A 16,570-nucleotide genomic window follows, 5' to 3' on the forward strand; every position below is an offset into this window, starting at 1 on the left:
CCTAGTAAGTTAACCATGCTCCAGTGGATGATGAGTATATGGGCAGCACAGATTGGACTGGGTGGGCTGTTTTTTTTAAATAAGAGCAAACATAAATGTAGGAGGGCAGGAAAATGGGGGTTGATCTGAGAAGAGTTAGGATGTGGAGTGGGGTTTTGTTAATATGATCACGATACTTGTATGAAATCCTCAAGGAATTAATAAAATATTTTTAAATGGAGGATGATAGGATAGGAAATTCTTCTGGGTTTAAGAAGTAGAATTTGTGATCCTGACTCTATCAATGGGAGCTCTGACCTCAGACATGTGCCTTGACCTTGATGAATGACTTTCCTTATTGATCATTTGATTTGGTCCCTTCTAATCCCTGGATTCCATAATTTCCAGACAGCAAGAACGACTGTGCAAGAGAGTTTGAGAATGAATCAAAGGACTCTCAGAGCTGCAGATAAATGCCTCCATTCCTTTCATTGATTGCAGATCATATGATATAAAGATCCCGGGGAAGTATGTGGCCAGGTGTTATATGTTTGAGGACAAGATTCCCTTAGGTATAATTGCCATATATAGATTTCCTTTCCATTGGATGAGGTCCTTCTAGTGAGGGTTAATGTGGGGTTGACGTATAACTAATAAGCACTACATCACGGTGGTTTAAGATGACAGAATGTGATTCCATTTGTGCAGCTTGAGGTTAGCAGTAGGGAAGGCTAGAGGTGAAGTCAGCTAGGTCTAGTGGGTGGTGAGGAGGGAGAATGAAGAATTGCTTGTATGGGTTTTAGGACTAAGCTTGGGAAGGCTATATTACTTCTGCCCAAACTCCGCTGGCCAAAAGTCTCTAACATGCCTATAGTGAATGGGGAAGGAGGCTGGAGAATGTGACTTAGCCTGTCTGGGAGAGAAGGAAGAAGTGTGGAGGGTGGGTGGACAGACTCTAGCAAGGGGTTCTGTCAGAATAACAGTGTTGTTCAGCTCAACTGCAGGGGTTCAGGATCAACTTTCTGGTTTCAAGTCAGCAGAGACCTTCTTTTGAAAACTCCTGTGATGTTCTCAGTGTACTCAAGGCAAGCGGCTTAAGTGTGGTCTACCTGTTACCCGTTCTGGACAAAACACCGTACTCTCAAAGCACTTGGTAAATGTTAATGATGACAATTTGTATTCTAACAGTATTTGGTTCACATGAAGTTCCTCCTTGGTTCAGGTTTTGCTTCCTCCTTCCCTTTAGTAATTGTTTTTTACCAAATCCTAAGAGTTTGTTACTGTTCCTAGTTCTGCCAAGACAACTCTAAAAAGAACTGTAACTGAGATCTGAAACGGTCTATGGTTAAGGTTGCAATGATCACACGCTTAGTTCTGAAATCAGAGGCCATGTTGGATTAAATGAAAACACCTGTACCTTCATTCAGGGCTCTCAGTCAAATGCAGAAAACCATCAAGGAAACCATGTAGCAAAACACTCTTAAGCCAAATGAAAAGGAGCACAAAAATGGGCCATTTTGTCATCACTGTTCCCAATTGCAGCTGTACAAACCAAGCTAATGAGACGATGATGTAATGTATTGTTGTAAAGGACAAAGTGATTTCCCGTGAGATGCAGCATGAACTTCCAATGCTGGTGTTTGAGTTCTATAGCTCACTCTTTTCCATACTGTAGGATAATTACAAAGCCCAGAACGCTGAAGCCAATGATTTGTAGAGAAAGTTCAATACTGCCAAAATTCTCAGTCCTTTACATCTTACTTTTCACATTGCGATTACAGTCCAATAGCAGTCTGTCTGGTGGGCTAGTTCACCACATCTGAACAAAATCTTTGTGACATTACATGGTTTTGTTCCCCTTTCCAGAGCTCTTTTATAACCTCTGAGAAGAAACGGAAGTTCTTTCTCCAAGGTCAAAGAATAGAGATGGGTTTTTGTTTGTATGCTTTTGTTGTTGTTGTAGGTATAAAAAAGTGCCTTCATTTTGTATTTATAAATACAAAGCAGTGCTTAGGAAATGGCTGTGAACATCCTTGGCCATTAGGGAAATGCAAATCAAAACAACTCTGAGATACCTGTCAGAATGACTAAAATCAAAAACACCAGTGATAGAGTTTATGCTGGAGAGGATGTGGAGAAAGGGGAACACTCCTCCACTGCTGGTGGGAGTGCCAACTCGTACAGCCACTTTGGAAATCAGAATGGCAGTTTCTCTGGAAAGTGGGAATCAATCTATCTCAAGATCCAGGAACTTACTCTTAGGCATATACCCAAAGGATATACATTCATACAACAAGGACATCTATGTGTTAAACTATATTCATAGCAGCACTATTTGTAATAGCCAGGACCTGGAAGCAATCTAGATACCCCTCAACTGAAGAATGGATAGAGAAAATGTGGTACATTTACACAATGGAGTACTACTCAGTGGGGGAAAAAAAACAATGAAATCTTGAAATTTGCAGGCAAATGGATGGAACTAGAAGAAATCAACCTGAGTGAGGTAACCCAGTCACAGAAAGACAAACGTGGTTTGTACTAACTCATATATGGATATTAGACATAGAGCAAGAGATTTCCAGCCTACAATCCATACCTCCAGAGAATCTAGGAAACAAACATGACCCTAAAAGAGACATACATGGTCTCCTGGAGAAGGGGAAAGGGACAAGAGCTCCTGAACAAATTGGGAATATGGGGGAGGGAGAAGGGGAGGGAGACAGGAGAAAGAGGAGGGGAGAAGCGTGGGGGGGAGAAGAACATGGGCAGATCAGGAAGATTGAATCCGGGGAGAACAGGAAAGGAGATACCTTAATAGAGGGAGCCATTATAGGTTTAAAGAGAAAGCTGGCACTAGGGAAATGTCCAGAGATCTGCAAGGACGATCCCAACAAAGACTAAGCAATAGTGGAGAGGCTACCTTAAATGCCCTTCCCCTATAATGACATTGATGACTACCTTAAATGCCATCCTAGAACCTTCATTCAGTAGCTGATGGAAGCAGAAGCAGAGCTTCACAGCTAAGCACTGAACCCAACTCCTGGAATCCATTTATAGAAAGGGAGGAGTGATGAGCAAAGGGGTCAAGACCGTGCTGGGGAAACCCACAGAAACAGCTGACCTGAACAAGTGGGAGCTCATGGACCCCAGCCAGACAGCTGGGGAACCAGCATAGGACCAAACCAGGCGCCCTGAACATGACAGGAGGCCTGGGCAGCTTATGGGGCCTTTGGTGGTGGAACCAGTATTTATCCCTAGTGCACGAACGGACTTTGGGAGACTCAGCCTAGATACATGGAGGGTGGGGAGGGGTGGGCAGATGTGATTCCCCCATGGAAGGTCTCACCTTCCCTGGGAAGAAGATGGGGAGGAGGATGGAGATGGGTGGGGAGGGGTATGGGAGGATGGCAGGGAGAGGGAACTGGTATTGATATGTAAAATAATATTGTTTTTAATTTAAATAAAAAGAAATGGCTGTGAGGCCACCACATACTGCATGTGGGAGGCAGAATGTTGTTAAATGGAGTCGAAACATTGGTATCCTTCCTGGATCAATATTTTTTTAAGGAGCTCAATAATGCATTATTCTTTAAGAACTGTGTTTACTGGATTACATGCTACATATGTTTTTCACACATGATGTCTGTACATAGGTGGTGTGACAATGAACCATATTTGTGGCTTTAAGTAAGATTATAGATGAATATTCTTCCTCATAGCTCTTGTTGCATGTCTCATTGTTTCTTAATACACAGAAAGTTTTCCTCAGTTTAAGGCAAAATACAAGATAAAATCCAGGTGCTGGGCATCTCTACAATGTGAATTTGATGTTATCTTTTATTACTGTATACTGTAAATTCTGTATGGAATGGAGAGACTGTTTACATGGAAAAACACAGCTGAAAATATCCTAAATGTGTGAGAGAGCAATATGTCCTTCTTTTTTTTTTTTTGCTTTGTTTTCAGTGAAACAGTTTGAGAGAGGTTGTAATTTTCCATCGTTCTTTTCATTAAAGTGCAGCATCATAGTTTGCTTTATTTCTTTACTTATTTTAACATCTTCATGGGATAGGGAAGTGTCTGTCATCAGAGCAGTCTATGAAGGATGACTGTAATAATGAGTTTATGAAAGATGAGTGAGTAGAACCATCATTACTACAAATATCAATAAGTCCCTTGGATACAAAAGACAAAGGATGCCTTTTGAGAAGAATTTTAGCCAATACATTATGGAAGAGAGGTTTCCCCCCCTACTTTTATTAGTTAGCAATATGGCTTAAAACCTAGTCGCAATGCTATTTCATTTGATTTTTTTAACATCTAAAATGCTTTAAACAAATGGTATATCAGTCCATTTACAATGGTCAAAACACTTACACAAAAACATGGAGAAATAGTTCCAGAGAGTGTATGGGCTGGACTCTGTGCTAGTTTCTCGTCTCTTTAAAGTCACGGTTTGAACCTGTATTACAGTTGATCAAACAGGCTAACAGATGTGCCAGTAACATCATTAGAAAAGGACCCAACTAGATGTTGTATTCAGGCAATCCTCAGAATGAATGCTCTTCCAGCCCCCCATCAGCTCTCCAGCATTCTCCGTGTTTATTAGGAAGGACATAGCTTCCATATGCATTGGTAACATGTGCTCTCCAAGGCAGATTGCCCAGCCACCAGGACAGACAGTTGCTCCTCTGTATCCATAGGCTCTTCATCATGGATTCAGCCAACCACAATCAAAAATATTTAGAGAAAAAGACTTATCCCCATCAAACATGTACAGACCCTTTTCTCTTGTCATTATTCCCTGAATAATACAGTAGAAGAACTACTGGGTGGTATTTGCATTGTGTTTAGTATACAGAGAGATAATTTAAATTATGTGGAAAATGCAGAAATGACATCATTTTATATATAAAAGACTAGAGAATCTGGAGATTTTGGTACTCAAAGAGGACCTGGAAGTAATTCCCAGCGGATACTGAGGGATGACTACTTTGCCAAGAAAAGGAGTAGGGGACAGTGTATGGTGTGGTATGGTATGGTATGGTATGGTATGGTATGGTATGGTATAGGTTATATCTGCCTTTTAAAAAATATATGTGTTTAAGTTCAAGTTGAGGCCCCACACGACCATAGCAACAGTTGTTGTTCTACATTTTCCTATATAGTTTCCTTTGAATTATCAATACTGCACACAGATATTTTTATAATTTTATTTTAAATGACACTGTGAGGAGCTACTAAGAAAAATAATGCATACTAAGAATTTTATCCATTCAGTTGTTCAGAGAGAGAGAGGAGAGGGAGGAAGGGGGAGATGTGATTATTCAACATAAATGGGATGTCTTCATCAAACCCCTTCCTTCAAGGCCTAGGGGACTATGAATGTGAAGAGAAAGAGTATAAGAACCAGGGTGATGGATGCAACCTAGTAAACCATGTTTTCCAGAAACATTAGGACCAATGCACATGTGAACTCACAGATACAATGGCAAAATGCACAAGACCTGCATAGGTTCATGCCAGAAAGGATCCTAGCACTAATAAGAGGAAGTGGTCATGGAGTCCCACACCTAACTAGGAAGCGATTTGCAACTGATACCTGCTGGCTAAGAGAAAATCAGTTTTCTTCAATGAAGTGTCACTAGTTATATCAACCACAATTCGGAGAAGTCCCCATACCCAAGAATAGTTGTCCAACACAGACACAGACACACACACATACACACACGCGCACACACACACACACACACATACACACTCCCTTTTGTGGACTTTTTGTTTTGGCATATTTTTTTGTCTTATTGATCTTTTGCTTGTTTGCTTTGATTTTTGGTTTTGTGTTTCTGTGCAGGTTTTTGCTTTTTTTGAGAGAGAAAGAGAATAGAAGAACATAATGTTAGGTGGGTGGGCAACTGGGAAGGCTCTGAGAGGAGTGGGGGAGCAGAAAAACAAGATCAAAATACATTGTATGAAAAAGTAATTAAAATGATAAATTAATTTTTAAAATTCTGTCCCCCTTTTTTTTTTTTGCTTTGGAAACACTATATCCTTTAAGCCAAAAGACAAGACATTTTAATGCCATCTAAGAGACATACTGACCCAGGTCACATGGTTACTGGATCCGGTATGGCTTCTGAGCATCTCTGGGGAGGTAGCTCAGCAATACCAGACCTCGGTTTTCTATGCAGTAAAATGGGAAGTCTCTTCCAGGTCATAACGCCAGAATAGGTTTTATAGAAGTACTTTTTCAAAAAGGTTAAAGGCATGGCTCGACTGACTTGATTCATGGAAAAGAGTAGCCACGCTGACCTTAGGGACACAAGTGTCCCATGCCACTCTCACCATATGCTGGAGCAGTGAGTGGGATTTGTAATGAAAATATACGAAGAGCTTTGGTACAAAAGCAGAGTGTCCGGTCCCACCGCTATAGGCTGCCTCCATCTGTGTGAAGTGTTTCAAGGAATCTCTGTTAGTGGCCTGTAGAACCTCTCAAGTGTGGCGCCTGGAGTGTTTACTGTAATCTTGGATTGCAGGAAGTCGAGTAGAAGTCAGCAAACCTTTTCTATAAAGGGCCACAGAGGGAAAGTCGCACACTTTGTAGGCCATATGTTCTCCCTCTTCCCAGTGAACACTATGTCTATAGACAAGAGGAGCTGCAGACTACTCATGACAAATGGGCTGGGCTGCGGCTGTGTGCCAGTAAAACTTCATTTACAAGACAGATATTGGACACCCTTGGCCCATGGGTTTGTAACTTATTGATCCGTGAGATATAATAAACTTCTGATTTCTCTTTACATAGTATTCAGAGGCAAATCATCTAATGTCTAATTCTTAAATAAGTACTTCATTCTATGATCCATAACTGCCAGCCAGCCCTTAATGAACATCCTACTTTCCAAATACTACTTTCTACCTTTTTCCCCAATGATAACTGTATTTTCATTTTACAGATTGCTTGCCATTCTTACAGCTCTTCACACGCAGGTCATAGTCCCTGCAGACTGCATTCTCTTGCTTGTATTTCCACTTTTACATGTGTTTAAGCTTGTCCTGAAAAATCATTTGTTCAAGTAATTTTTTTGGTACCTAGGGAATCATGGTCAGCCTCGTTTTGTACCTTGTGTTTGGTTAACCTCTTAGAAAATACACTCTTCCGTTTTTAAATGAAGCTCAACCATATCTAATGAGCCACTCTCCTCAAAGCATAAATAGGGTCTGGAGACAGAGTTTGTCTTGGCAAATCATTTGCAAAGATCTATGTTGGTCTCTGAACCCAGTCCATCCCTGGAGAGGTCATTGCCTTAGCCAGGAGGATTGGCAACATGCCTTACCTGCCCTGGGTTGTAATACCTGGCTCTGATTCTAGACAGTTCTCTCTGAGCTTCAGCCTACCTCACATCTTTGTCCGTTTCCATGAAGCACTTCTCAGTCTCTCCTTCCTCCTCTCCTAACTTTCCAAACTCGATGACTCCACCTGCTGTCAACAGACTTGATGTTGGCAGAGCTCTTTACTTACACAGGAAGGCTGATAGATGACTGAGATTTACGGCATGCTTTAAATTCACAGCTTTTCCTATTCAGCAATTTAGCCATAGCTCTGGATATAGGTGATTTGTATGATCCATCTTGCTTTATGTCTTGCTTGACATTCTGCCTTTTTCATGACAGGTTGCTGAATGCTATAAAGCCAGGACTTGTAAAAAAGATCAATAGATTGCCAACCCCCATTGCAGGATTGGTGAGTATTCACAATTGAGATTTATTTTCCAATATTCCTTTGCTTTAACCTGAGGGTCACAGCAGTGCCATTTATCACCATTCCTTCCTGCGATATGTATTCCACTTGAATGAGAATGCGTCGACTCTGCTCCCCTCAGAGGTTCCTTGAACATGAAAAATTCCAGTCATGTCCAAATGGCATCTTAATCATTGTTTGTATTTTTCCAAAGAGTGATTAAGTCCTCCAGTCTTGAAGAGGTGAATTTGTTTGGGGGTGAGAGGCTGATAATTCGGTTGACCCCAGGAAGGGAATGTGATTTTAATTACATTTCCCCTTTTTAGCGCTTCGCTGCATTCCCCTTCAGTGGAGAAGTGGGAAAGAGAACTTTCAAGAGGAAATATCACTTCATAATAAGTTGCCTCTTTCAGTGTTAAAAATCTGTGTTGGTTTAAATGTTCCGGCACTGGCTAGTTGAAAGCAATTCTTCCCAAGACTCATGAGTCTTCCTAAGACTCATGCCAGGGTTATCCAGTGTTTGTTACCTGGTGACCCATGCAAGAATACGCCCAGCTCTTCCAAGCCCTCTCATGAGATCTGTAGAACTCACATGTTTGCATCGGATCAGGCAGGATATATTTTTCAGGTATTGATATGTTTTATAAGTCTTGGCAATAAATAGTAGCCATTTAACTAACGCTGCCTTTTGTAGAAAAATGCAGAACAGGAAGATGACCAAATCTTAATTCATGAAGGAGCTACACTGCACACATACACACACACACACACACACACACACACACACACACACACACACACACACACGGATGTGTGGCCTGGTAATGATTCTCTGGCTGTTTCCTTGATTATCGCCTTCTCTGCCTGTGTTTTTGCAGGAAAACAATGAGAAAAATGTCAAGAATTTAGGCTGCCTCCTGCATAGGCCTTGCTGATTGTTTTAAAGTTTCTTAGTTATATCATGATGACTGGTTAAAATTAGATGTGACAAGAAGCTATTGTGCTTGAAGACTGTGGGGGTCCTGATGGAAAGGCATGTTACCAGCAAGTTGAGTAAACTGGATTCTTTCGTTAAGAATTGCTATTTCTGTGGATACATTTTCATTCCTATATTGGTTGGTAGAGAGTTAGAGATTAGTCATTAAAAATTCCATCTAATTTGTCAGAGTCATGCAGCTAAGTAAGCTAATAAATAGGGAGGGGGGTAAATGAATAAACTTAGGAAGGATGGTTTTAAATAAATTTTACAAAGCATATAATATATGAGTATTTTTGATATATCACATATGTTAGTATGTATGTACATCCATTATTTTAGAACATTTTATTAAAGCCATCTCTTCCAGATGTTGAAGCTATGGTCTTTATGACTGATGTGTATCTGTTTGGCCTTGAACCCGTGGCAGCCTCTGACCTTGCTGACCTTGGAGCTCTAGGGATTAGTGTCCCAGGAATAAGATGAGGCACAAAATGAGGGAGGCCCCAGTAAATGCTTGGGAGCTGCACAAGGTTCTGTACACAGTAGCTGAGGGAAAGAGGGGTTGGAAACCTTGATTCTAAATGTTTCAGTAATGTTACATGTTTGAGGACATCCAATTGTTTTGATAGTCTTTCTTGAGGAGTAATCATGTGTGCAGTGTGGTGCATGCTTAGGAATATCTGTGTGCACATTCCCATGTATGCGCATAAGGAGGCTGGAGTAGGTCTTTGGGTGTCTTGTTTTATTCTTCTTCTTGCTATTGCCTTGAAACAGTGTGCCTCACTGAACCTGGATCTTACTGGGGTTTATGGCTTGTACAGACGTGCTTGGCTTTTTAAGTGAGTACTAGAGATTTGAACTTAGGTACCCATGCTTGCAGCATGAGCACTCTGACCCTTTACCCCAGCTTCCCAGTCCTATTCTGGTATTATTTACCATAGATCAAATGCTGTTCTTTACATGTTGGGCAATTTGATTTAAGCAATGACACGTCAGCTTTGCTTCCCTGCTTATATAGTTGACTTCTGTTTCTCCTCCTCTCTCTCTTTCTCTCTTTTTTCTCCTATGTTCTGGATCTTTTCTAGCTGACATTTCCCTGCTTGTTTTCATTCTTTGTCACGTATATTTTCTTATGAAATTCCTCCTCATATTCATTGTTATGGGTTGCTCACCAGAGTGACCAGTCAGATACACTTTATAACCCATTGGAAGTCTTTATTCCAGCCAGCTGGGATTACATTTAGGCATTTGGGACCCAACTGTAGCCCCAAGTATTTAGGGTAAGGGGTTTTCAAAAGCAAAACCACATACATCCTAGTAATTCACTTGGCAGCTGCAAGGAGAAGTTTTATGCAAGCAAGCAGTTTAACAGAAACTTAGATAAGCAGTTATCTGTAGGGGGTCTTGCACAAGCAGGCAGTTTAACAGAAGCTAAGTTAGCTGGGGTAGCTTGAACTTGGGTTCCTGGGATAGAGTTGGGTAATTTTCAAATGGAGTTCTCTATCAAAGAGGTCAAATTTTAGTTAAACCTAAAATGGCCTCAGTAAGAATTCAAGATGGGCCGGGCGGTGGTGGCGCACGCCTTTAATCCCAGCACTCGGGAGGCAGAGGCAGGCGGATCTCTGTGAGTTCGAGGCCAGGCTGGACCGACAGCCTCGAAAACAATACAGAGAAACCTTGTCTCGTAAAAAACCAAAAAAAAAAAAAAAACCCGAATTCAAGATGGAGGAAACTCTGTGCTGTACCTCAAATGTGTCTGAAGACTTCCAGGTTAGGGTGTACCTTGCCAGGGAGTTGGCAGACAACCAGCCAACTATTGATCAAGATGTCTCACGTCTCCTGAGAAGTGTGGCTGGAGGGATGTTTTGTCCTGAGAGAGACGGTGAGGAGACTGTATATTTATATATGTATATGTATGTGTGTGTCTCTCTGTGTTTGTATCTATTATGTATGTGTGTCTCTGTGTATGTGTGTCTCCTAATGGCTTAGTGTTGAGAAGTCAATCCAGAAAGATGGCCCAGTCACTCAACCTGAAGATAAATAGCAAAGTGTTTTCACATACCAATCCAGAATTACAAACACATGCAGATTCACAGAGGCATGAATAGGTGCATTTTACCTCCCCAGCTGTGGTTACAGAGAATTCAGGGAGTGAAGGTGTTAAAACAAAGTAGCTGAAAACCGTTTCCTGGCAAGAACTCACAGCAGACCCTGGATCCAGGTTTGTGTTCCTTCTGTGACATCTGAAGCTGCCTGGTGACTGCCTGCAGATGCTTGCATTCTTCTGTAGGCATTAGTGAGACTGTTTGCTGCTGCCAGAGAGAATGACCTCAAATTCAGAGCTTGGCCTACCAAAGATTCTTTTTAAGTGTCCCTTTAGTCTGTCAGCTCATTAGCATTGCACAACCGAGTCACATCCTGACGGTCCAGTTAGCGATCATTAGAGAGGATGTTGAAGGCCATTGCACACCAAGGCCTTCCTTACTGTGGGAGCTTGCAGTTTGATCTTTGGGTTACTGAGATTTTATTATATTTTACATATGCATATGAGAAGTGTAATAGAAACAGATGATATTGGGGGAAAGGACACTGCCTTCTTAGAGCTATCTTAAAGTGTTCATTTGATTTTGCATCTGGGACCACAGGAACGAGACTGGTCTGAGGGAAGAAAGCTTGCAGAAGGAAAGATGTTGTTGTAGTTACATCTATTTTACAGACTCGGACATGAGGGCATCTAGTGGGGGATTATTTGCTCCAGGTTAGACAAACAGTAAAAGCTGAGATGTGTGCTGAATCCTAGCCACTCTTCTGTCACCTAGCCAAGTGTTCCCAGTTGAAGATGAGGCAGATTCATGATAGATTATTTGAATTCTTCAAGCAAGAGGAAAGGCAAAGTCTACCCCATCATCTAGTCACCTTAAACCACTCAGAAATGATTTTTTTTATTAAGGGGTGTGTTTTTCTCTGACCAAATACTATTTCAAATATGGGTAGAGCTGAGCTTCCTGAAGTGGATGAAATGGAAGTTTCTGGGAACTCCGTGGACTTCTGGGAGCTTCCAGAAGGCATCTGCAGAGTGGTTGATGTCTTTGAGGGAGATCACAGCAGGGGGACTGATGAAAGGGCTGTGGATATTTCCAGACTGTAAGAAGATTAAAGGCATTGTTTTAGACGAAAGGTGGGTTTGTGAAGCTGTTGAAAGCAGGTGTGAAAAGTTTTATGCAAACTTCATCTCTTTAGGAAAAGGACAAGATAGTAAACTTGGGCCCCAGGTGTTTGGGTGACACCAGCAATGAGAGGTCTCCCCAGACCTATCCTGAGGTGAGCTCCCGTGTGCCAGTCCACTCTTAGGAACACCCTATCTTTGGGGTAGATAGGTGGGCTATCACTTCTCTCAGCATTTCTAGCTTTCTCCCTCCTCCAACAGACAGCTAGTTCTGAGAAGGCTCACCAAAAATTCTCTTCTTTGCTTCTGTGTCTATTCCAATGAAAGTCATTGCTTTCGTCCTCAAGAGAGGCAACGTAGACAGTGAGGAGGACCAGGGTGTAACTTAGTTATCGCAGCGTTTACACTCACATGTTAAATGTCTGTTCTGTGCCAGGGCCAGCACCTGATGGGCTTCTTACTCCTTGCATCCACACTGAGATGCTTGCTCAACCCTGACTGGATCTCAGCAACCACACTGCTCCTTCAAACTCATTCACTCTTCTCTCCAGTTAATAAGAGACAGGGTTGGAATTTAAAGCTGGGCCCACCGAGCTTCGGGTACTGTGATTTTCTGCTGTGTCACACTGTCTCCTTCAGACCTCATCATGTAGACATGAATGCAATACTTCCAAACGCTTGTTTGGAAGCCTTGACCTCCAAGGAGACCTCACATGGTTTTAGAAGACCACCACCCTTCTTGTTTCAGATGCGTTCACTTAATGAATTCAATGCAGGGGATTGTGGACCCTAAATGAAGCGTTTCTGCCAACTCTATTAAAACAAGCTTCATGTGGCCACATCCCAGGAATCTAAACCAGTGAAGTGTAGTCTGGCTACCCATAATAAGAAAGCATTAAAAAATCTTTGCTGGGGGCTGGAGAGGTGGCTGGTGGTTAAGAGCAATTGCTGCTCTTATAGAGAATCCTGGTTTGGCTCCCAGCATCCACATGGTGTCTTACTGACTATAACTGACTATAACTCCAGTTCCAGGGGATCTGGCCCCTCTTCTGGCCTCCACACACACTAGGCTTGTACATGGTGCACATACATACTAGCAGGCAAATATTCACACACATAAAATGATATTTTTGAATATCAGACAGTTTGTGTATGCCGGTATGCTCACACATGTGCATGTACACATTCTCTCTCTCTCTCTCTCTCTCTCTCTCTCTCTCTCTCTCTCTCTCTCTCTCTCTCTCTCTCTCTCTCACACACACACACACACACACACACACACACACACACACACACACACACGGATTCTATCTCATACACACATGTATTTCATGTACCCCAGTTCTCTTTAAGCGTTTCTCTACCAGCAACTGAAACTGCACAGACTCACACTGTAGCAGATCTTGTCTTTTTTCTTTCTTAACTTCTTTCTGATGTAACCAAAGACTAGCCTTTTCTAGTGCCAAACACCCCAGCTAGATAGAGTTGCCCTCACTGAAGATTCTGATTTGGGGTAACAAAGACCTAAGGATGTAAAGACCTGGCATTCCCACTCTAGATGGTGAAGGAGAGGAGGCTTGAAAGCCCACCCTGGTGTCTTGTGCCTACAGCTCTGCTCTTGGGGGTCACTGTATGATGGGTTTGGGCAGCCCTGATGGCAAGGCTCTCTGTGGGTGAGGACTGGTAGCTGGCTGTTCTATGTGAAGGAAGTAAATAGATCTTGCGGAGTATCTCAGCCAGCTCTGAATTTCGTGACACATCTTTTATTCCCATCCCTGGCACAGTATGAGAAGCCTTGCTTGTGTTCCCACATGGTATACAGGAGGAATGCTCAATGTACTGCTGTCAAGGTTGGTGCCAAGGCCAAGCTGCAGTCGGCATGGTTGTTAGCATTTTACTTGGTTTATACATAAAATAGTGCAGACTGTAGAGGGGGGTCAACAAAAAAGTGAGGGTCTTTTTTCTTGGTACATTCAGCCCTGTTTTCAGTTGAATGATGGAACATGAATTGGGGAGAGGAGTAGTTTATATGATATCTTCCAGGTTGTTTCTGGCTGTGTGCTGATTGTAGCAGTCTCCACAATTAGCTTGTAAATGTGCAGACCATTCTGAGCCTCTTCTTTTCCTTACTTTTATAAAGTTGTCAGATGTATATGGAAAGGAATCCAAGCACACAATAATAGAGGCTTTTCAGGCTCTTCTTGGGCTACGTTAGAGTCCAAGTTTCTCTCTCATATCCATGATTCTTCAGGAACAAGACCACAATTAAGTTGCAACCCAACTCAAAAGATATGGCTGCATAATGACTATGCAGACATGGCCTGTCAAATGGTGACAGCCTTTCTCCACAGTGAGTTAGATGGGTCAAAGGAACATTCTGATGACCAGTGAAGCCGAGGATACTCTAAGAATCTGCTTGACACCAGGGTGAAAGAATTGTACGTACACTCACTAACTGTTTTGGTTCACTTTTTTCTTTTTTACTTTACCATAGTGTAAAAGTGATGATCATTGAGTAGAAGTTATACTTTGATCTTTTCCTGGAATGATGATGTACGGTATGACATTCTGAATCTCGACAGTGGCAGGAGTCATAGCTTCTGGTCACCTGTACATACATAAGGGCAAACAACATAGACTACTGTTTGCTGTATATGCAACTTGTGTGTGTTGGCTAATATGCTCAGATCAGACCGACACGTTAGTCTCCTTGTTCAGTTCTGGGCAGAAGCTTTGATAACTTTTGTTTCTTATACTATACTTATGACCTCTCTTCAGGTTTTCTTACTTGGAAAGTTTATTAGTTATCCGCTGCTGTGTAACAAACTGACTACCCAACTTCGGTAGCTAAACCCCACAACATTAGTTATCATATGGTTCCCATGGGTTAGGAGTCTGAGCAGAGCTTAGGGCAGTTGCTTAAAAGGAGGAGGAGGGATATGGAGAGAGGGAAGGAAGGAGAGAGACAGACAGAAAGAGGGAGGGAGAGAGGAAAAGAAGAAGAGGGGGTGAATGAGAGAGAGCACAAACACTTCAGGCAGAAGTCAGAGTCCTTTATACCTCAGTCTGTGAGGTGGCATATCGTCACTTCCGCCACACTCATTTATTTAAAAGCAAGTCACTGGATCCAGCCCACACTTCAGCGAAGGAGGCTGTTTAAGGGTTCAAATACCAGGAGTGATCCCTGGGAGCCTTGAGGCTTTCGTGTCACAGGGGATGAAATTGTTATACATACACTCTCCAGCTGGCTTGGTTCACAATGATTTGACTTTACTATGATGCTAAGTGATGTCCATTCAGTAGAGTCTATACTTTGATCTTTTCCTGGGCTGGTGGTATGCAGTGTGACATCCTAAATCCTGTCACTGTCAGGAGCCACAGTTCCCAGTGAGTCACACATGTATAAGAGTAAGCAACATGCACCACTGTGCCCCGTGTCCCTGGGTGTGATGTTTGGTGGGGTAGATGTGTTAACTGAATTTTTAACTTAGGACGTGTTTGTCAGGACTCATCCCCATTGTAAACCTAGAAGCATCTCTACTGACCTGCAAATCTCTCCTTCTTCTGAAGACATGTCCCTAGGGTCAGAGGACTTTAAAGATTGCAGTTTCCTGGGACAGTCTCTCTTGTATGGCATCCAGTTTGTTTTCTCATTTTGTTTTTTTGTTTTGTTTCCTTCTGTTTTTGCACCACAAGAGATGGTTTGTTTTCTCTGGCCTTCCAAATGAGAATCTACTTCTGATGTAAGGCAAAACCTTTAACTTAGGAGATCTCCTTCTAGAAGACAAATAAGTAAGTCTAACATTGGGTCAACTGTAGAGTGCTAAAAAAGTCTAATATGCAGTGACTAACAAGGAAGGCGGGTTGACTTGAGGTCAAAACCTGCTTTGGAAGGTGAGGTGCCACCAAGGCTCCCAGGGATGCTAAGTGCACTGAGCTTGTGGAAAGGACGTTCCTGTTAGGAATGTAGAAGGTCAAGCTAGATGCTGTCTGTGTGTGGCCAGACTTTCCATATGACTGTATGTGGAGCTAAGGGTCTCTGAGCGAATCCGTGTTTTGGAAAGTGAACCGGAAAGGGTATACCAAGGCCAGAAATGCCATGTATAGGGAGTTGGTCTCCTTTTCCCTGCACTGGGACCCACTGAAAGCAAAGGACTTCTGTGTTGTAAATAACTCTGCAGGTGTGTGGCTAGCCAGCTTTTTGTGGTTCATTGCTTTGGGCTTGACAGGAGGCAGGGTGTTATGGAAGTAGGAATGTGTGGCAGAAGAGACTCCTATCTTCATGGCAGCCACAAAGGACACAGGCAGAGAAGAGGCTGGAGAAAGCATATCATCCAACAACACATTCCCAATGACCTATCTTCTCCCACTAGGCACGCCTCGTAATAGCTTGCTCAGCTGTGACTTTGTCAATGTTTAAGTTTGCATCCTCATGATCCAGTCACTTCTCAGGGTCCCACCTCTTAATACTGCTGCGATGGAGACCAAGCTTTTAACACATGAACTTTGGGAAGAAATTTCAGATTTAAACACTAACAATGTGGGAAGCCGATGATAGGAAGAAACCAGGAATAAAATCAGTTGACTGGGAGACAAGAAATCCAAATGAGAGATGATACAAATCTAATTCTAGATGAAGGCCAGGGGGAATGGGCATAAGAAGATAGAATTTGTCTCCAAATGCAATAAGCCATCATTTTTA

General features: G+C 42.3%; 1 protein-coding gene across 6 annotated transcripts in view; it reads left to right on the top strand.

Annotated features, from left to right (window-relative positions):
- Positions 1-16,570, top strand: part of Limch1 (LIM and calponin homology domains 1) — a 306,367-nt gene that overhangs the window by 141,857 nt on the left and 147,940 nt on the right. For all 6 annotated transcript variants that reach the window (XM_040747146.1, XM_040747148.1, XM_040747145.1 and 3 more), the window contains exon 3: positions 7,657-7,726. In XM_040747146.1, the coding sequence (XP_040603080.1) occupies positions 7,657-7,726 (70 nt within the window). The remainder of the gene's footprint in view (positions 1-7,656; positions 7,727-16,570) is intronic.

This window comes from Mesocricetus auratus, unplaced genomic scaffold (genome assembly GCF_017639785.1).
Source record: "Mesocricetus auratus isolate SY011 unplaced genomic scaffold, BCM_Maur_2.0 Super-Scaffold_100006, whole genome shotgun sequence".
In the NCBI taxonomy this organism is placed as follows: domain Eukaryota; kingdom Metazoa; phylum Chordata; class Mammalia; order Rodentia; family Cricetidae; genus Mesocricetus; species Mesocricetus auratus.